Genomic DNA, 21,303 nt, shown 5'->3' with positions numbered 1-21,303 from the left:
GGAGAGAGTAAGGGGGAGGGGGAGAGAGTGAGAGGGAGGGGAGAGAGTGAGGGGGAGGGGGGGAGAGAGTGAGGGGGAGGGGAGAGAGAGTGAGGGGGAGGGGAGAGAGTGAGGGGGAGGGGGGAGAGAGTGAGGGGGAGGGGAGAGAGTGAGGGGGAGGGGGGAGAGAGTGAGGGGGAGGGGGGAGAGAGTGGGGGGGAGGGGGGAGGGGGGAAGGGTCCGGGTCAGCGGGAGAGGTGAGTGTTCTTGAAACGTCACCGGGCGCTGCTCCCTCTCCCTGTGTCTCAGTCTCTCTCTCACTCTCTCTCTACACTGAAGTTTTTTGCCCTCCTCACCCTCACCCCTCCTCACCCTCACCCCTCCTCACCCTCCCCTCTCCTCAGCCACCATCCCACTCATCCTCCCCCCTCCGCCCCTCCTCACCCTCCTCCCGCTCCCCCCTCCACTCATCCTCCCCCCTCCACGCCCCTCCACACCCTCCTCCCGCTCCCCCCTCCTCACATCTCCCCCTCCACACCCCTCCACACCCTCCGCCCCTCACTCTGTAACTTACTCAGCAGTGCTGAATGCTAAGGCAAAGTTGTGTCGGCGGTTTTTGGGGTTCAGGCTGGAATAGTCAAAGGAATCGGGGAAGAACTTGTGCACCAAGGCGCAGAACGCCATCCCATCATTCCAACTGGAGGAGAAATTCTGGATATCAACAAACTAGAACAATCCAGAGACAAGATCACAGGTCAGTCTTCACCTGACACCCACTGTCCCCCCATCAAACACTCCCAGGACAGGTACAGCACGGGGTTAGATACAGAGTAAAGCTCCCTCTACACTGTCCCCCATCAAACACTCCCAGGACAGGTACAGCACGGGGTTAGATACAGAGTAAAGCTCCCTCTACACTGTCCCCCCATCAAACACTCCCAGGACAGGTACAGCACGGGGTTAGATACAGAGTAAAGCTCCCTCTACACTGTCCCCCCCATCAAACACTCCCAGGACAGGTACAGCACGGGGTTAGATACAAAGTAAAGCTCCCCCTACACTGTCCCCATCAAACACTCCCAGGACAGGTACAGCACGGGGTTAGATACAGAGTAAAGCTTCCTCTACACTGTCCCCCATCAAACACTCCCAGGACAGGTACAGCACGGGGTTAGATACAGAGTAAAGCTCCCTCTACACTGTCCCCATCAAACACTCCCAGGACAGGTACAGCACGGGGTTAGATACAGAGTAAAGCTCCCTCTACACTGTCCCCCCATCAAACACTCCCAGGACAGGTACAGCACGGGGTTAGATACAGAGTAAAGCTCCCTCTACACTGTCCCCATCAAACACTCCCAGGACAGGTACAGCACGGGGTTAGATACAGAGTAAAGCTCCCTCTACACTGTCCCCCATCAAACACTCCCAGGACAGGTACAGCACGGGGTTAGATACAGAGTAAAGCTCCCTCTACACTGTCCCCCATCAAACACTCCCAGGACAGGGACAGCACGGGGTTAGATACAGAGTAAAGCTCCCTCTACACTGTCCCCCCATCAAACACTCCCAGGACAGGTACAGCACGGGGTTAGATACAGAGTAAAGCTCTCTCTGCGTTATGGGGAGAGGGCGGGAATGTGGAACTGAGCCACGACAGATCAGCCATGATCTTATTGAATGGCGGGGCAGGCTCGAAGGGCTAGATGGCCTACTCCTGCTCCTATTTCTTATGTTCTTATGTTCTTATGTCACCCTCACCCCTCACCTCGTAGCCCCGTGTCTTCCCGCGACACCACTCCAGGAGACGTTGCTTCACCGTATTCGCACCGGATGTCCCAGAGCTGGTCGACCGCTGAAGCTTCGCAATCGCTCCCCCTGAGGCCGGGCTCCTGTAACACAGCAGGTGTTCAAGTATTCCGGGAAGGAGAGAATGATCCCACGAATGGGTGATGGCAGAGAGAGCGAGAGAAGCTGCGATCATCCTCCTCGGAGCGGAGAGACACGTAGATGGCTGGGTTAGTGAGTTTGCAGATGATACAAAGATGGATTTGTGGATGTAGCGGGAGAGAGATCCATCACAGATATGGGCAGAGAAATGGCAGGTGGACTTTAATCCAGGCGAGTGTGAGATGCTGGACTTTGGGAGGTGAACTGTTCAGGGTACGTTTACACTCAATGTCAGATGCCCCATAGAAAGCATTCTTTCTGGTTGTATCACAGCTCGGTCTGGGCTCCTGCTCTGCCCAAGACCACAAGGAACTACAAAAGGTCATGAATGTAGCCCAATCCATCACACAAACCAGCCTCCCATCCATTGACTCTGTCTACACTTCCCGCTGCCTCGGGGAAAAGCAGCCGGTATAATCAAGGACCCCCCCCCCACACACACCCCGGACATTCTCTCTTCCACCTTCTTCCATCGGGGAAAAAGGTACAAAAGTCTGAGGTCCCGTAGCAACCGACTCAAGAACAGCTTCTTCCCTGCTGCTGTCAGACTTTTGAATGGACCGACCTCACATTAAGCTGATCTTTCTCTACACCCTCGCTGTGACTGTAACACTACATTCTGCACCCTCTCCTTTCCTTCTCCCCTCTGTATTCTATGAACGGTATGCTTTGTCTGTATAGCACACAAGAAACAATACTTTTCACTGTGTCCCAATACATAATTAATAGAACAATAATTAATAGAATACAAGAGCAGGAATGGGCTTCTGAGGCTGTATAAGGCTCAGGTCAGACCCCATTTGGAGAATTGTGAGCAGTTTTGGGCCCCGTATCTAAGGAAGGATGTGCCGGTCTTGGAAAGGGTCCAGAGGAGGTTCACGGGAATGATCCCTGGAATGAAGAGCTTGTCGTATGAGGAACGGGTTGAGTACTCTGGGTCTGTACTCGATGGAGTTTAGAAGGATGAGGGGGGGGATCTTATTGAAACTTACAGGATACTGCGAGGCCCTGGATAGAGTGGACGTGGAGAGGATGTTTCCACTGGTAGGAAAAACTAGAACCAGAGGGAACAACCTCAGGGTAAAGGGACGATCCTTTAAAACAGAGATGAGGAGGAATTTCTTCAGCCAGAGAGTGGGGAATGTGTGGAACTCTTTGCCACAGAGGAGGCCGGGTCACTGAGTGTCTTTAAGACAGAGATAGATCGGTCCCTGATTAATAAGAGAATCAGGGGTTATGGGGAAAAGGCAGGAGAATGGGAGTGAGAAAAATATCAGCCATGATTGAATGGGGGAGATGGCTGGGGCACTGGAGCTGATGGACCCTCTGACAGTGCGGCACTCCCTCAGCACTGACCCTCTGACAGTGTGGCGCTCCCTCAGCACTGACCCTCTGACAGTGCGGCACTCCCTCAGCACTGACCCTCTGACAGTGCGGCGCTCCCTCAGCACTGACCCTCTGACAGTGCGGCGCTCCCTCAGCACTGACCCTCTGACATTGCGGCGCTCCCTCAGCACTGACCCTCTGACAGTGCGGCGCTCCCTCAGCACTGACCCTCTGACAGTGCGGCACTCCCTCAGCACTGACCCTCTGACAGTGCGGCGCTCCCTCAGTACTGACCCTCTGACAGTGCAGCACTCCCTCAGCACTGACCCTCTGACAGTGCGGCACTCCCTCAGCACTGACCCTCTGACAGTGCGGCACTCCCTCAGCACTGACCCTCTGACAGTGCGGCGCTCCCTCAGCACTGACCCTCTGACAGTGCGGCACTCCGATGAGAGTGTGTGACCTGTAGAGATGGTTGACCAGTGCAACAGGACAGGGGGCTGGTCTCAGTGTCCCCGGGGCGCACTGACCTCCTCTCCTCACAGAGATCAGACGACAGGACGGCAGAACTTACGTGGGACTCATCTTCTCAAATTTCTGCGCCGCTGCTGCCCGGCGAGACTGCGCACCGAAGGAGCGGGGAACGGTCTGGGAACGGCCGATATCCCTCCCTCTCTCCGACTGGGCCACCTCCTCCACCTCCAGACTCTTTAGGCTTGTGACATCTTCCTTGGTGATGGACCTGTCAGGCGAATGAACACTCAGCGGTTGGTAAGTCCATGATGTTCTGGACAAGAACATTCCCAAAGGTACAATTCCCAAAACCCTGAACACCTTTCCAATCGGCACAATCCCAATGGACCCAAACCCCTTCCCATTCACTCCCATTCTACACAATCCCAATGGATCCAAACCCCTTCCCATTCACTCCCATTCTACACAATCCCAATGGACCCAAACCCCTTCCCATTCACTCCCATTCTACACAATCCCAATGGATCCAAACCCCTTCCCGTTCACTCCCATTCTACACAATCCCAATGGACCCAAACCCCTTCCCATTCACTCCCATTCTACACAATCCCAATGGATCCAAACCCCTTCCCACTCACTCCCATTGTACACAATCCCAATGGACCCAAACCCCTTCCCACTCACTCCCATTCTACACAATTCCAATGGATCCAAACCCCTTCCCACTCACTCCCATTCTACACAATTCCAATGGATCCAAACCCCTTCCCATTCACTCCCATTCTACACAATCCCAATGGACCCAAACCCCTTCCCACTCACTCCCATTCTACACAATTCCAATGGATCCAAACCCCTTCCCACCCACTCCCATTCTACACAATCCAAATGGATCCAAACACCTTCCCATTCACTCCCATTCTACACAATCCCAATGGATCAATCCCCTTCCCATTCACTCCCATTCTACACAATCCCAATGGACCCAAACCCCTTCCCATTTACACCCATTCTACACAATCCCAATGGATGAAACCCCTTCCCACTCACTCCCATTCTACACAATCCCAATGGATCAATCCCCTTCCCATTCACTCCCATTCTACACAATCCCAATGGATGAAACCCCTTCCCATTCACTCCCATTCTACACAATCCCAATGGATCCAAACCCCTTCCCACTCACTCCCATTCTACACAATCCCAATGGATCCAAACCCCTTCCCATTCACTCCCATTCTACACAATCCCAATGGATCCAAGCCCCTTCCCACTCACTCCCATTCTACACAATCCCAATGGATCAATCCCCTTCCCATTCACTCCCATTCTACACAATCCCAATGGATCAAACCCCTTCCCACTCACTCCCATTCTACACAATCCCAATGGATCAATCCCCTTCCCATTCACTCCCATTCTACACAATCCCAATGGATGAAACCCCTTCCCATTCACTCCCATTCTACACAATCCCAATGGATCCAAACCCCTTCCCACTCACTCCCATTCTACACAATCCCAATGGATCCAAACCCCTTCCCATTCACTCCCATTCTACACAATCCCAATGGATCCAAACCCCTTCCCGTTCACTCCCATTGTACACAATCCCAATGGATCCAAACCCCTTCCCATTCACTCCCATTCTACACAATCCCAATGGATCAAACCCCTTCCCATTCACTCCCATTCTACACAATCCCAATGGATCCAAACCCCTTCCCGTTCACTCCCATTGTACACAATCCCAATGGATCCAAACCCCTTCCCATTCACTCCCATTCTACACAATCCCAATGGATCAAACCCCTTCCCATTCACTCCCATTCTACACAATCCCAATGGATCCAAACCCCTTCCCACTCACTCCCATTCTACACAATCCCAATGGATCCAAACCCCTTCCCACTCACTCCCATTCAACACAATCCCAATGGATCAATCCCCTTCCCATTCACTCCCATTCTACACAATCCCAATGGATCAATCCCCTTCCCATTCACTCCCATTCTACACAATCCCAATGGATCAAACCCCTTCCCATTCACTCCCATTCTACACAATCCCAATGGATCCAAACCCTTCCCGTTCACTCCCATTCTACACAATCCCAATGGATCCAAACCCCTTCCCGTTCACTCCCATTCTACACAATCCCAATGGATCCAAACCCCTTCCCATTCACTCCCATTCTACACAATCCCAATGGATCCAAACCCCTTCCCACTCACTCCCATTCTACACAATCCCAATGGATCCAAACCCCTTCCCACTCACTCCCATTCTACACAATCCCAATGGATCCAAACCCCTTCCCATTCACACCCATTCTACACAATCCCAATGGATCCAAACCCCTTCCCGTTCACTCCCATTGTACACAATCCCAATGGATCCAAACCCCTTCCCATTCACTCCCATTCTACACAATCCCAATGGATCCAAACCCCTTCCCGTTCACTCCCATTGTACACAATCCCAATGGATCCAAACCCCTTCCCATTCACTCCCATTCTACACAATCCCAATGGATCAAACCCCTTCCCATTCACTCCCATTCTACACAATCCCAATGGATCCAAACCCCTTCCCACTCACTCCCATTCTACACAATCCCAATGGATCCAAACCCCTTCCCACTCACTCCCATTCTACACAATCCCAATGGATCAATCCCCTTCCCATTCACTCCCATTCTACACAATCCCAATGGATCAATCCCCTTCCCATTCACTCCCATTCTACACAATCCCAATGGATCAAACCCCTTCCCATTCACTCCCATTCTACACAATCCCAATGGATCCAAACCCTTCCCGTTCACTCCCATTCTACACAATCCCAGTGGATCCAAACCCCTTCCCGTTCACTCCCATTCTACACAATCCCAATGGACCCAAACCCCTTCCCACTCTCTCCCATTCTACACAATCCCAATGGATCCAAACCCCTTCCCGTTCACTCCCATTCTACACAATCCCAATGGATCCAAACCCCTTCCCTTTCACTCCCATTCTACACAATCCCAATGGATCCAAACCCCTTCCCATTCACTCCCATTCTACACAATCCCAATGGATCCAAACCCCTTCCCACTCACTCCCATTCTACACAATCCCAATGGATCCAAACCCCTTCCCACTCACTCCCATTCTACACAATCCCAATGGATCCAAACCCCTTCCCACTCACTCCCATTCTACACAATCCCAATGGATCCGAACCCCTTCCCGTTCACTCCCATTGTACACAATCCCAATGGATCCAAACCCCTTCCCATTCACTCCCATTCTACACAATCCCAATGGACCCAAACCCCTTCCCATTCACTCCCATTCTACACAATCCCAATGGACCCAAACCCCTTCCCATTCACTCCCATTCTACACAATCCCAATGGATCCAAACCCCTTCCCACTCACTCCCATTCTACACAATCCCAATGGATCCAAACCCCTTCCCACTCACTCCCATTCTACACAATCCCAATGGATCCAAACCCCTTCCCATTCACTCCCATTCTACACAATCCCAATGGATCCAAACCCCTTCCCGTTCACTCCCATTGTACACAATCCCAATGGATCCAAGCCCCTTCCCATTCACTCCCATTCTACACAATCCCAATGGATCCAAACCCCTTCCCGTTCACTCCCATTCTACACAATCCCAATGGACCCAAACCCCTTCCCATTCACTCCCATTCTACACAATCCCAATGGATCCAAACCCCTTCCCACTCACTCCCATTGTACACAATCCCAATGGACCCAAACCCCTTCCCACTCACTCCCATTCTACACAATTCCAATGGATCCAAACCCCTTCCCACTCACTCCCATTCTACACAATTCCAATGGATCCAAACCCCTTCCCATTCACTCCCATTCTACACAATCCCAATGGACCCAAACCCCTTCCCACTCACTCCCATTCTACACAATTCCAATGGATCCAAACCCCTTCCCACTCACTCCCATTCTACACAATCCAAATGGATCCAAACACCTTCCCATTCACTCCCATTCTACACAATCCCAATGGATCAATCCCCTTCCCATTCACTCCCATTCTACACAATCCCAATGGACCCAAACCCCTTCCCATTTACACCCATTCTACACAATCCCAATGGATGAAACCCCTTCCCACTCACTCCCATTCTACACAATCCCAATGGATCAATCCCCTTCCCATTCACTCCCATTCTACACAATCCCAATGGATGAAACCCCTTCCCATTCACTCCCATTCTACACAATCCCAATGGATCCAAACCCCTTCCCACTCACTCCCATTCTACACAATCCCAATGGATCCAAACCCCTTCCCATTCACTCCCATTCTACACAATCCCAATGGATCCAAGCCCCTTCCCACTCACTCCCATTCTACACAATCCCAATGGATCAATCCCCTTCCCATTCACTCCCATTCTACACAATCCCAATGGATCAAACCCCTTCCCACTCACTCCCATTCTACACAATCCCAATGGATCAATCCCCTTCCCATTCACTCCCATTCTACACAATCCCAATGGATGAAACCCCTTCCCATTCACTCCCATTCTACACAATCCCAATGGATCCAAACCCCTTCCCACTCACTCCCATTCTACACAATCCCAATGGATCCAAACCCCTTCCCATTCACTCCCATTCTACACAATCCCAATGGATCCAAACCCCTTCCCGTTCACTCCCATTGTACACAATCCCAATGGATCCAAACCCCTTCCCATTCACTCCCATTCTACACAATCCCAATGGATCAAACCCCTTCCCATTCACTCCCATTCTACACAATCCCAATGGATCCAAACCCCTTCCCGTTCACTCCCATTGTACACAATCCCAATGGATCCAAACCCCTTCCCATTCACTCCCATTCTACACAATCCCAATGGATCAAACCCCTTCCCATTCACTCCCATTCTACACAATCCCAATGGATCCAAACCCCTTCCCACTCACTCCCATTCTACACAATCCCAATGGATCCAAACCCCTTCCCACTCACTCCCATTCTACACAATCCCAATGGATCAATCCCCTTCCCATTCACTCCCATTCTACACAATCCCAATGGATCAATCCCCTTCCCATTCACTCCCATTCTACACAATCCCAATGGATCAAACCCCTTCCCATTCACTCCCATTCTACACAATCCCAATGGATCCAAACCCTTCCCGTTCACTCCCATTCTACACAATCCCAGTGGATCCAAACCCCTTCCCGTTCACTCCCATTCTACACAATCCCAATGGACCCAAACCCCTTCCCACTCTCTCCCATTCTACACAATCCCAATGGATCCAAACCCCTTCCCGTTCACTCCCATTCTACACAATCCCAATGGATCCAAACCCCTTCCCGTTCACTCCCATTCTACACAATCCCAATGGATCCAAACCCCTTCCCATTCACTCCCATTCTACACAATCCCAATGGATCCAAACCCCTTCCCACTCACTCCCATTCTACACAATCCCAATGGATCCAAACCCCTTCCCACTCACTCCCATTCTACACAATCCCAATGGATCCAAACCCCTTCCCACTCACTCCCATTCTACACAATCCCAATGGATCCAAACCCCTTCCCGTTCACTCCCATTGTACACAATCCCAATGGATCCAAACCCCTTCCCATTCACTCCCATTCTACACAATCCCAATGGATCCAAACCCCTTCCCGTTCACTCCCATTGTACACAATCCCAATGGATCCAAACCCCTTCCCATTCACTCCCATTCTACACAATCCCAATGGATCAAACCCCTTCCCATTCACTCCCATTCTACACAATCCCAATGGATCCAAACCCCTTCCCACTCACTCCCATTCTACACAATCCCAATGGATCCAAACCCCTTCCCACTCACTCCCATTCTACACAATCCCAATGGATCAATCCCCTTCCCATTCACTCCCATTCTACACAATCCCAATGGATCAATCCCCTTCCCATTCACTCCCATTCTACACAATCCCAATGGATCAAACCCCTTCCCATTCACTCCCATTCTACACAATCCCAATGGATCCAAACCCTTCCCGTTCACTCCCATTCTACACAATCCCAGTGGATCCAAACCCCTTCCCGTTCACTCCCATTCTACACAATCCCAATGGACCCAAACCCCTTCCCACTCTCTCCCATTCTACACAATCCCAATGGATCCAAACCCCTTCCCGTTCACTCCCATTCTACACAATCCCAATGGATCCAAACCCCTTCCCGTTCACTCCCATTCTACACAATCCCAATGGATCCAAACCCCTTCCCATTCACTTCCATTCTACACAATCCCAATGGATCCAAACCCCTTCCCACTCACTCCCATTCTACACAATCCCAATGGATCCAAACCCCTTCCCACTCACTCCCATTCTACACAATCCCAATGGATCCAAACCCCTTCCCACTCACTCCCATTCTACACAATCCCAATGGATCCAAACCCCTTCCCGTTCACTCCCATTGTACACAATCCCAATGGATCCAAACCCCTTCCCATTCACTCCCATTCTACACAATCCCAATGGACCCAAACCCCTTCCCATTCACTCCCATTCTACACAATCCCAATGGACCCAAACCCCTTCCCATTCACTCCCATTCTACACAATCCCAATGGATCCAAACCCCTTCCCACTCACTCCCATTCTACACAATCCCAATGGATCCAAACCCCTTCCCACTCACTCCCATTCTACACAATCCCAATGGATCCAAACCCCTTCCCATTCACTCCCATTCTACACAATCCCAATGGATCCAAACCCCTTCCCGTTCACTCCCATTGTACACAATCCCAATGGATCCAAACCCCTTCCCATTCACTCCCATTCTACACAATCCCAATGGATCCAAACCCCTTCCCGTTCACTCCCATTCTACACAATCCCAATGGATCAAACCCCTTCCCACTCACTCCCATTCTACACAATCCCAATGGATCCAAACCCCTTCCCACTCACTCCCATTCTACACAATCCCAATGGATCAAACCCCTTCCCATTCACTCCCATTCTACACAATCCCAATGGATCAATCCCCTTCCCATTCACTCCCATTCTACACAATCCCAATGGATCAAACCCCTTCCCATTCACTCCCATTCTACACAATCCCAATGGGTCCAAACCCCTTCCCACTCACTTCCATTCTACACAATCCCAATGGATCCAAACCCCTTCCCATTCACTCCCATTCTACACAATCCCAATGGATCCAAACCCCTTCCCGTTCACTCCCATTGTACACAATCCCAATGGATCCAAACCCCTTCCCATTCACTCCCATTCTACACAATCCCAATGGATCAAACCCCTTCCCATTCACTCCCATTCTACACAATCCCAATGGATCCAAACCCCTTCCCACTCACTCCCATTCTACACAATCCCAATGGATCCAAACCCCTTCCCATTCACTCCCATTCTACACAATCCCAATGGATCCAAACCCCTTCCCGTTCACTCCCATTCTACACAATCCCAATGGACCCAAACCCCTTCCCGTTCACTCCCATTCTACACAATCCCAATGGATCCAAACCCCTTCCCGTTCACTCCCATTCTACACAATCCCGATGAATGAAACCCTGGCAGACGCAGCGACTCACCGACTCAGTGACGTCATCGATAGTGACGGTGGGACGGAGCCCTCACCTTCAGCACCCAAAGAACTCTCTCCTGGAAAAGCAGAACAGAGCAGAGGCCTGAGGAAGGAACGTGATGTGTGAAGGAACAGGGGCAAAGGCAAAAAAACCTGGACTAAGCAGAAGAGAAGGAAGGGAATTTTGAAAAACAGGAGGGTCGATGAAGGAGACCCAGTCGATGTGGCGTGTTGAGATGTCAATAAGGCATTCACTGAGGCACCACATCCAAATGCCTTTTTTAATTCATTATCGTGATGTGGGTGTTCCTGATTACCCATCCCTAGGTACCCCCGAGGGAGACACTGGCCAGTGTAAACTCCGTCAAGTCCCGACCCAGAGTCCCCAAACTCTGCTCGTACATCAAAACTTTCTTCCCTCTTATCACTGTGCCTTTGTTAGTTTCCTCCGGGTGCTCCGGTTTCCTCCCACAGTCCGAAAGATGTGCTGGTTAGGGTACATTGGCCGTGCTAAATTCTCCCTCGGTGTCCCCGCACAGGCAACTAGGGGATTTTCACAGTAACTTCATTGCAGTGTTAATGTAAGTCGACTTGTGACACTAAACTTTAAACATCGATCCCTTTGGCCCCGAGAGCGAAATCTAATTTCTTCCTGAAATCACACAACGTTTTGGCCTCAACTACTTTCAGTGGGAGTGAATTCCACACATTGCCCACCCTCTGCGGGAAAAAATTTCCCCTCACCCTAGCCCCATACAGTGACCCAAGGCGGGGTAATTCAGAGATTAAAAAAAATACGAGTACACAGAGAGCCTAGAGTGAAACATTGTCTCGGGAGACTCGGCAGTTGGGTTGCCGAGAGATCTGGCTGTTTTACAAATTTTGCCCAATCAGGGTTAAACGAGGCACTTAGCTAGGGGCGGCCTATTAGATTTAAATTTGACGTTTTGGTAACCTGTGAGCCAATCCTGTGGCGGGAATGTTGATATGTCATCAGGGGTATTAGAGACAGCTCTCAGATCCAGAGAAACAGCCAGCAACAACCCCTGCCATTAATGTCTTAGAAGAAAGCCTAATCTTGGCAGTGAAGACATAAGAACATAAGAACATAAGAAATAGGAGCAGGAGTAGGCCGTCTAGCCCCTCGAGCCTGCCCCGCCATTCAATAAGATCATGGCTGATCTGTCGTGGCTCAGTTCCACTTTCCCGCCCTCTCCCCATAACCCTTAATCCCCTCGCTTATCAAAAACCCATCAACCCGCGTCTTAAAAATATTTAGCGAGGCAGCCTCCACCACTTCAACGGGCAGAGAATTCCAGAGATTCACCACCCTTTGAGTGAAGAAGTTCCTCCTCAACTCCGTTCTAAACCGCCCCCCCTTTATCTTGAGGCTGTGCCCCCTAGTCCTACTGTCTTTTTTGAGCGGGAAGAGTCTCTCCACCTCTATCCTATCGATCCCATTCATCATCTTATATGTCTCAATGAGATCTCCCCTCATTCTTCTAAACTCTAACGAGTACAAGCCTAGTTTATTCTGCCTCTCCTCATAGCTCAACCCCCTCAACTCCGGTATCAGCCTAGTAAACCTCCTCTGCACTCCCTCCAAGGCCAAAATATCTTTGCGCAGGTGCGGCGCCCAAAACTGCACACAGTACTCCAGCTGCGGCCTCACCAATGCCCTATACAGCTGCAGCAAGACCTCCGTACTTTTATATTCAAAGAAGGCAGAAGATTCTGGAATTTAAAGCCTGCTTGTAACTGGAGGAGTGACTAAAAAAGTCAATTGTTTTGTTTATGAGTGGGAAATGTATTTATTCAAACTGCACTCCACTAGAATGGTGTTTTATCCAGTTTATTAATGATTTTGTCAACCTGTTCATTGTTAGTTAGGTAACTGGAGTGTTACTTGTTGATGTTACAGACAGTGTATTGGGGAGTTATTTTGATTTAACCACTCAGTGTTGCTGATGATCCGATCGCACCACCTCACACACTCACTTTAACAGATTATAAGGTGAGGGACTCCTCACTGAGTGGTTAGGAGTGAGTTGACAGAGAGTGGGGGGAGGGGGGTGGAATCCACTTCTGCTTCATAATAGGATTATATTCACTGGAGTTTAGAAGAGTGAGAGGGGATCTGATAGAAACTTATAAAGTTCGAACAGGGTTAGACAGGGTAGATTCAGAAAGAATGGTGGGGGGGGGAGTCCAGAACTAGGGGGTCAGAGTTTGAGGATAAGGAGGGACACATGTAGAATAATGTGGATAAATGTGAGGTTATCCACTTTGGGAGCAATAATAGGGAGACAGATTATTATCTGAATGGGTGTAGATTGAGAGAGGCGGATACTCAGTGAGATCTTGGAGTCCTCGTGTACCAGTTGCTGAGAGTTAGCGCGCAGGTACAGCAGGCAGTAAAGAAGGGAAATGGTGGGGAGGCAGGCACGAGAGAGGGACCAAGGCCTTGTGAGGGCAGCCAGGATTCTATCACAGAGTGGAACAGTCCTGAGGGGCTGAATGGCATCCTCCTGTTCCTGTATTCACACAGAAGAGAGCTAATGATCGGGGGGAGATAGGGGAGGCAGGGAGGGAGAAGGGGGCAGGCAGGGAAGGGGAGGCGGAGGCAGAGAGGGGGGAGAAGGGGAAGTGGGGAGGTGGGGGGGGGCCTGGGAGGTAGGGAGGGGGAGGGGTGAGGGAGGGAGGGGGGAGTTAGAGAGGGGGAAGAGGGAGGCAAATAGGGAGGGGAAGGGGAGGCAGTGAGGGGGAGGCAGGAAGGGGGACGGGGGGAGAGCAGGAAGGGGGAAGGGGGTGCAGTGAGGGGGGAGATGGGGAGGGGGAGACAGGGAAGGGGGGGAAGGGGACCTTAAATTGCAACCCCCCCGCCTGCAAGAGGCCAGGGGCTGAACGTGGAACTCGGACACACTCACGGTACCTTCTCCAGCTGCCCCCGGGGAGGGGGGTTCCAGCATCGTTGCACAGCCATCACCCTCCGCGTCGCCTCTGCCTGCCCCCGGGGCAGGGGTCTCCCCGGGGGGACTCTCTCCCGGTTCCGGGCCAGGACGCTCACCCGGACCCCCCACTTCAGCCTCACGCCCACTTCCACCGTCCTCCTTGCCCTCACCCTGCTCCCGTGATCCATCCAACTGCCGCACCTCTTCCAACACCACATTCTGTACAAAAACACAGACACAGTCAAACCGAGAGTCCCCTCCCTCACAGGGAGATATCTGTACACTGACCGGTGTCTCTCAGTCTCCTCTCCCTCTCTCTCAGGGAGATATCTGTACACTGACTGGTGTCTCTCAGTCCCCTCTCTCTCTCTCAGGGAGATATCTGTACACTGACTGGTGTCTCTCAGTCCCCTCCCTCACAGGGAGATATCAGTACACTGACTGGTGTCTCTCAGTCCCCTCTCTCTCTCTCAGGGAGATATCTGTACACTGACTGGTGTCTCTCAGTCCCCTCTCTCTCTCTCAGGGAGATATCTGTACACTGACTGGTGTCTCTCAGTCCCCTCTCTCTCTCTCAGGGAGATATCTGTACACTGACTGGTGTCTCTCAGTCCCCTCTCTCTCTCTCTCAGGGTGATATCTGTACACTGATTGGTGTCTCTCAGTCCCCTCTCTCTCTCTCTCTCAGGGAGATATCTGTACACTGACTGGTGTCTCTCAGTCCCTCTCTCTCTCTCTCTCTCAGGGAGATATCTGTGCACTGACTGGTGTCTCTCAGTTCCCCTCTCTCTCTCTCAGGGAGATATCTGTACACTGACTGGTGTCTCTCAGTCCCCTCTCTCTCTCTCTCAGGGAGATATCTGTACACTGACTGGTGTCTCTCAGTCCCCTCTCTCTCTCAGGGAGATATCTGTACACTGACTGGTGTCTCTCAGTCCCCTCTCTCTCTCTCTGGAGATATCTGTACACTGACTGGTGTCTCTCAGTCCCCTCTCTCTGGGAGATATCTGTACACTGACCGGTGTCTCTCAGTCCTCTCTCTCTGGGAGATATCTGTACACTGACTGGTGTCTCTCAGTCCCCTCTCTCTCTCTCTGGGAGATATCTGTACACTGACTGGTGTCTCTCAGTCCCCCCTCTCTCAGGGAGATATCTGTACACTGACTGGTGTCTCTCAGTCCCCCCTCTCTCAGGGAGATATCTGTACACTGACTGGTGTCCTCTCAGTCCCCTCTCTCTCGGGGAGATCTCTCATTGCCGTTTGTTCTGTAATGAATCCTTCATGTTGCCATTCCCATGGGAAGATTGTGATCCGCCATTTTGCTTTTCCTTACTGGTCCTTTGTTGGTGAGGTGTCCCTCCGTGTCACTGAGGCAGCTGGCGCCGGGTCCCTCTGCTGCAATGCCCGGATCCTCCAGCCCCTGTTCAGTCCTCTCGCTGGCCATGCCTGTCCTGTAATATAAACCGGAGATGGTTTATTTGTCCAGTTGGGTTTGTTTGACTGGAGGGTCAAATTGCGAGGACCCAGGGAGGAAGGGCCCCTGGGTTACCCAGGATTGGATTGAAGGGTAGCACAGGCTCGATGGGCGGAATGGCCACGTCCCCTTCTCTCAGGCCCCGGTGGCATGGCGAAAGGGGTCGGCCGTTTTGATTTGAGTTACGATGCATCTGTTGGAATAGTGTGAGAAGTATTGTTTCTTGTCCTCGACACTCAGAGCTCCGTCAACCTTCAGGTTAGCCGCTGGAGAGGGAGATCTGTGTGCCCTCAGTCTCCGAGAGAGTTGGAGGCCGGATTGGGCAGACTGGGATATGGGGAGTGGTCGGGAAAGTGGAATTGGGGTGCAAGGACAAACATGGTCACATTGGATGGGAGAGCAGACAAGGGGCAGAATGGCCTCCTGTTGCTCCAATATGTTAGATTCCCACTGTATCTATAACTCACTATCAGGTATCTGTTATTCTATATATAAACCACCCCGAACCCCTCGATTAGATTCCAGTCTGTAACTCACTCCCGGGTATCTGTTATTCTATATATAAACCACCCCGAACCCCTCGATTAGATTCCAGTCTGTAACTCACTCCCGGGTATCTGTTATTCTATATATAAACCACCCCGAACCCCTCGACTAGATTCCAGTCTGTAACTCACTCCCGGGTATCTGTTATTCTATATATAAACCACCCCGAACCCCTCGATTAGATTCCAGTCTGTAACTCACTCCCGGGTATCTGTTATTCTATATATAAACCACCCCGAACCCCTCGACTAGATTCCAGTCTGTAACTCACTCCCGGGTATCTGTTATTCTATATGTAAACCACCTCGAACCCCTCGACTAGATTCCAGTCTGTAACTCACTCCCGGGTATCTGTTATTCTATATATAAACCACCCCGAACCCCTCAATTAGATTCCAGTCTGTAACTCACTCCCGGGTATCTGTTATTCTATATATAAACCACCCCGAACCCCTCGATTAGATTCCAGTCTCTAACTTACTCCCGGGTATCTGTTATTCTGTATATAAACCACCCCGAACCCCTCGATTAGATTCCAGTCTGTAACTCACTCCCGGGTATCTGTTATTCTATATATAAACCACCCCGAACCCCTCGATTAGATTCCAGTCTGTAACTCACTCCCGGGTATCTGTTATTCTATATATAAACCGCCCCGAACCCCTCGATTAGATTCCAGTCTGTAACTCACTCCCGGGTAACTGTTATTCTATATATAAACCGCCCCGAACCCCTCGATTAGATTCCAGTCTGTAACTCACTCCCGGGTATCTGTTATTCTATATATAAACCACCCCGAACCCCTCGATTAGATTCCAGTCTGTAACTCACTCCCGGGTATCTGTTAATCTATATATAAACCACCCCGAACCCCTCGATTAGATTCCAGTCTGTAACTCACTCCCGGGTATCTGTTATTCTATATATAAACCACCCCAAACCCCTCGATTAGATTCCAGTCTGTAACTCACTCCCGGGTATCTGTTATTCTATATATAACCACCCCGAACCCCTCGATTAGATTCCAGTCTGTAACTCACTCCCGGGTATCTGTTATTCTATATATAAACCACCCCGAACCCCTCGACTAGATTCCAGTCTGTAACTCACTCCCGGGTATCTGTTATTCTATATATAAACCACCCCGAACCCCTCGATTAGATTCCAGTCTGTAACTCACCCCCGGGTATCTGTTATTCTATATATAAACCACCCCGAACCCCTCGATTAGATTCCAGTCTGTAACTCACTCCCGGGTATCTGTTATTCTATATATAAACCACCCCGAACCCCTCGATTAGATTTCCAGTCTGTAACTCACTCCCGGGTATCTGTTATTCTATATATAAACCGCCCCGAACCCCTCGATTAGATTCCAGTCTGTAACTCACTCCCGGGTAACTGTTATTCTATATATAAACCGCCCCGAACCCCTCGATTAGATTCCAGTCTGTAACTCACTCCCGGGTATCTGTTATTCTATATATAAACCACCCCAAACCCCTCGATTAGATTCCAGTCTGTAACTCACTCCCGGGTATCTGGTATTCTGTATATAAACCACCTCGAACCCCTCGATTAGATTCCAGTCTGTAACTCACCCCCGGGTATCTGTTATTCTATATATAAACCACCCCGAACCCCTCGATTAGATTCCAGTCTGTAACTCACTCCCGGGTATCTGTTTTTCTATATATAAACCACCCCGAACCCCTCGATTAGATTCCAGTCTGTAACTCACTCCCGGGTATCTGTTTTTCTATATATAAACCCCCCCGAATCCCTCGATTAGATTCCAGTCTGTAACTCACTCCCGGGTATCTGTTATTCTATATATAAACAACCTCGAACCCCTTGATTAGATTTCAGTCTGTAACTCACTCCCGGGTATCTGTTATTCTGTATATAAACAACCTCGAACCCCTCGATTAGATTCCAGTCTGTAACTCACTCCCGGGTATCTGTTATTCTCTATATAAACCCCCCCGAATCCCTCGATTAGATTCCAGTCTGTAACTCACTCCCGGGTATCTGTTATTCTATATATAAACAACCTCGAACCCCTTGATTAGATTCCAGTCTGTAACTCACTCCCGGGTATCTGTTATTCTATATATAAACCGCCCCGAACCCCTCGATTAGATTCCAGTCTGTAACTCACTCCCGGGTATCTGTTATTCTATATATAAACCACCCCAAACCCCTCGATTAGATTCCAGTCTGTAACTCACTCCCGGGTATCTGGTATTCTGTATATAAACCACCTCGAACCCCTCGATTAGATTCCTGTCTGTAACTCACCCCCGGGTATCTGTTATTCTATATATAAACCACCCGAACCCCTCGATTAGATTCCAGTCTGTAACTCACTCCCGGGTATCTGTTTTTCTATATATAAACCACCCCGAACCCCTCGATTAGATTCCAGTCTGTAACTCACTCCCGGGTATCTGTTATTCTATATATAAACCACCCCGAACCCCTCGATTAGATTCCAGTCTGTAACTCACTCCCGGGTATCTGTTATTCTATATATAAACCACCCCGAACCCCTCGATTAGATTCCAGTCTGTAACTCACTCCCGGGTATCTGTTATTCTATATATAAACCCCCCCGAATCCCTCGATTAGATTCCAGTCTGTAACTCACTCCTGGGTATCTGTTATTCTATATATAAACCACCTCGAACCCCTCGATTAGATTCCAGTCTGTAACTCACTCCCGGGTATCTGTTATTCTATATATAAACCACCTCGAACCCCTCGATTAGATTTCAGTCTGTAACTCACTCCCGGGTATCTGTTATTCTATATATAAACCACCCCGAACCCCTCGATTAGATTCCAGTCTGTAACTCACTCCCGGGTATCTGTTATTCTATATATAAACCACCCCGAACCCCTCGATTAGATTCCAGTCTGTAACTCACTCCCAGGTATCTGTTATTCTATATATAAACCACCCCGAACCCCTCGATCAGATTCCAGTCTGTAACTCAACTCCTGTGTATCGGTCATTCTATACATAAACTATTCTCCACGGTGAATCTTGAGAAAGTTCCTGTGCGCTGGGTGGGGAGAAGGTTGCCGTGTGCACTGACAGATGTACTCATCTCACAACTGTTAAAAATAGATCACCGGAATTTAGGCTACCTATCAATCATCGTTCCAAAAATAGCACAGAGGGTCCGACAGGGGCAATGACAGGCTACAACAGAAAGATGGAGAGACAGAGGGAGAGGGCAGCAGGACAGAGGGGACAGAAAGAGAAATGCAGAAGCAGAGAGAGACACAGAGAGACAGAGACAGAGGAGAAGACAGACTCAGAACTACAAAGGGTGGTGAATGTAGCCCAATCCATCACACAAACCAGCCTCCCATCCATTGACTCTGTCTACACTTCCCGCTGCCTCGGGGAAAAGCAGCCGGTAAAATCAAGGACCCTCCCCACGCACCCCGGACATTCTCTCTTCCACCTTCTTCCATCGGGAAAAAGATACAAAAGTCTGAGGTCCCGTACCGACCGACTCAAGAACAGCTTCTTCCCTGCTGCTGTCAGACTTTTGAATGGACCTACCTCGCATTAAGCTGATCTTTCTCTACACCCTTGCTGTGACTGTAACACTACATTCTGCACCCTCTCCTTTCCTTCTCCCCTCTGTACTCTATGAATGGTATGCTTTGTCTGTATAGCGCGCAAGAAACAATACTTTTCACTGTGTCCCAATACAATAATAAATCAAATCAAATCAAACGAAGATACGTTGAAACCGAGATACAGAGACACAGAGATAGAGACAGCAGAGAGAGATAATGAGAGTGAGAGTGTCAGAGATAGAGAGACAGAGAAATAGTGATAGAGAGAGAGAGAGTGAGAGTGTCAATGATAGAGAGACACAGAGAGATAGTGATAGAGAGAGAGAAAGTGTGAGTGTCAGTGATAGAGAGACACAGAGAGATAGTGAGAGAGAGAGAGAGAGAGAGAGAGAGAAAGTGTGAGTGTCAATGATAGAGAGACACAGAGAGACAGTGACAGAAAGAGAGAAGGAGAGAGAGAGACAGTGATAGAGACAGAGTGAGAGAGACAGAGATACAGAATGAGATGGAGAGAGAGAGAGACAGTGATAGAGAGAGACAGAGATAGACAGTGACAGTGATTGAGACAGTGTGAAAGAGAGAAAGCACAAGTGAGAGACAGAGAGTGCATGAGAGACAGAGAGCAAGTAGAGAGAGAGAGAGAGATTAAAGTGAGACAATAACAGAAAAACAGTGCGAGTCAGAGAGATAAGGTAGAGAGGGAGAGAGACAGAGGGAGAGAGAAAGAGAGACAGAGGGAGAGAAAGCGAGAGAGACAGAGCGGGAGAGAGACAGAGACAGAGAGAGGAAGTGATGAAGAGAGAGAGGCAGATGGAGAGAGAGAGAGTGTGAAAGTGAGCTTGCAATTTGAATGAGAGTTGGAGACTTACCTCAGTGTTTACTGCCCTCTGCTGTGTGTGTGTCAGGAGCAGCTAACTGGCTGTACCCCTCTCCATCCCGGTGCAGTGTGAACAGACCCCTGTCACTGCCCCAGGTCTCTGTGTCTGTGTCTGTGTCTGTGTGTGTGTGTGTGTCAGCTCCCTGTCCTGAGCTCGGTGTGTGAGTGTGTGTATGTGTGTGAGTGTGTGTCAGCTCAGTGTGTGTGAACGCTGTCAGACCCTCTTTTAATACCCACAGCCGCCCACTTCACACACCTCCAAATATGGACCTGTGTGTTTGTTTGTTGTCACTACCTTTCCCTGTCTGCCAGGGTCCATGTATCTGTTTGCTGGGGGTCTCACCTTTCCCTGCCTCTCTCTCTCTCTCTCTCTCTGTTCACCCATTTCTCTCTCTCTCTCTCCATGTTTCTCTCTCTCTCTCTGTATATCTGTCTGTTCTCCTTGTCCAGCTCAGTCCCATTCTCTCTCTCTCTCTCTCTGTCAGTGTGTGCTCT

General features: G+C 50.0%; 2 protein-coding genes across 2 annotated transcripts in view; both read right to left on the bottom strand.

The window, feature by feature from the left end:
• The window catches only part of LOC145338675 (large neutral amino acids transporter small subunit 3-like), a 74,342-nt gene extending 54,318 nt beyond the window's left edge, over positions 1–20,024 (bottom strand). Inside the window, exon 1 of the mRNA XM_080183062.1 lies at positions 19,855–20,024. Within this exon, the coding sequence (XP_080039188.1) occupies positions 19,855–19,918 (64 nt within the window). The 5' untranslated portion in view covers positions 19,919–20,024. The remainder of the gene's footprint in view (positions 1–19,854) is intronic.
• Positions 550–15,786, bottom strand: LOC145338674 (uncharacterized). Its single transcript, XM_080183060.1, has 6 exons — positions 15,648–15,786; positions 14,295–14,532; positions 11,370–11,439; positions 3,830–3,997; positions 1,748–1,871; positions 550–705 (listed from the first exon to the last, which is right to left on the bottom strand). Exons 1-6 carry the CDS (start codon positions 15,756–15,758, stop codon positions 550–552), a joined length of 867 nt encoding a protein of 288 aa, XP_080039186.1. The 5' UTR covers positions 15,759–15,786.
• Positions 20,025–21,303: the final 1,279 nt, after the last annotated feature.

Source organism: Carcharhinus amblyrhynchos, unplaced genomic scaffold (genome assembly GCF_965287045.1).
Source record: "Carcharhinus amblyrhynchos unplaced genomic scaffold, sCarAmb.v2.hapA chromosome_139, whole genome shotgun sequence".
Taxonomy (NCBI): Eukaryota; Metazoa; Chordata; class Chondrichthyes; order Carcharhiniformes; family Carcharhinidae; genus Carcharhinus; species Carcharhinus amblyrhynchos.
This window is presented reverse-complemented; position numbering and strand designations above follow the sequence as displayed.

Excerpts from the sequence above, each read along its gene's own strand:
- LOC145338674 (XM_080183060.1), bottom strand. The coding sequence starts at position 15,758 with ATGGCCAGCGAGAGGACTGAACAGGGGCTGGAGGATCCGGGCATTGCA. Across the intron at positions 1,872-3,829 it reads TTTGAGAAGATGAGTCCCAC|GAGCCCGGCCTCAGGGGGAG; the intron begins GTAAGTTCTGCC and ends GCTGTGTTACAG. Across the intron at positions 706-1,747 it reads GGAAGACACGGGGCTACGAG|TTTGTTGATATCCAGAATTT; the intron begins GTGAGGGGTGAG and ends GGATTGTTCTAG.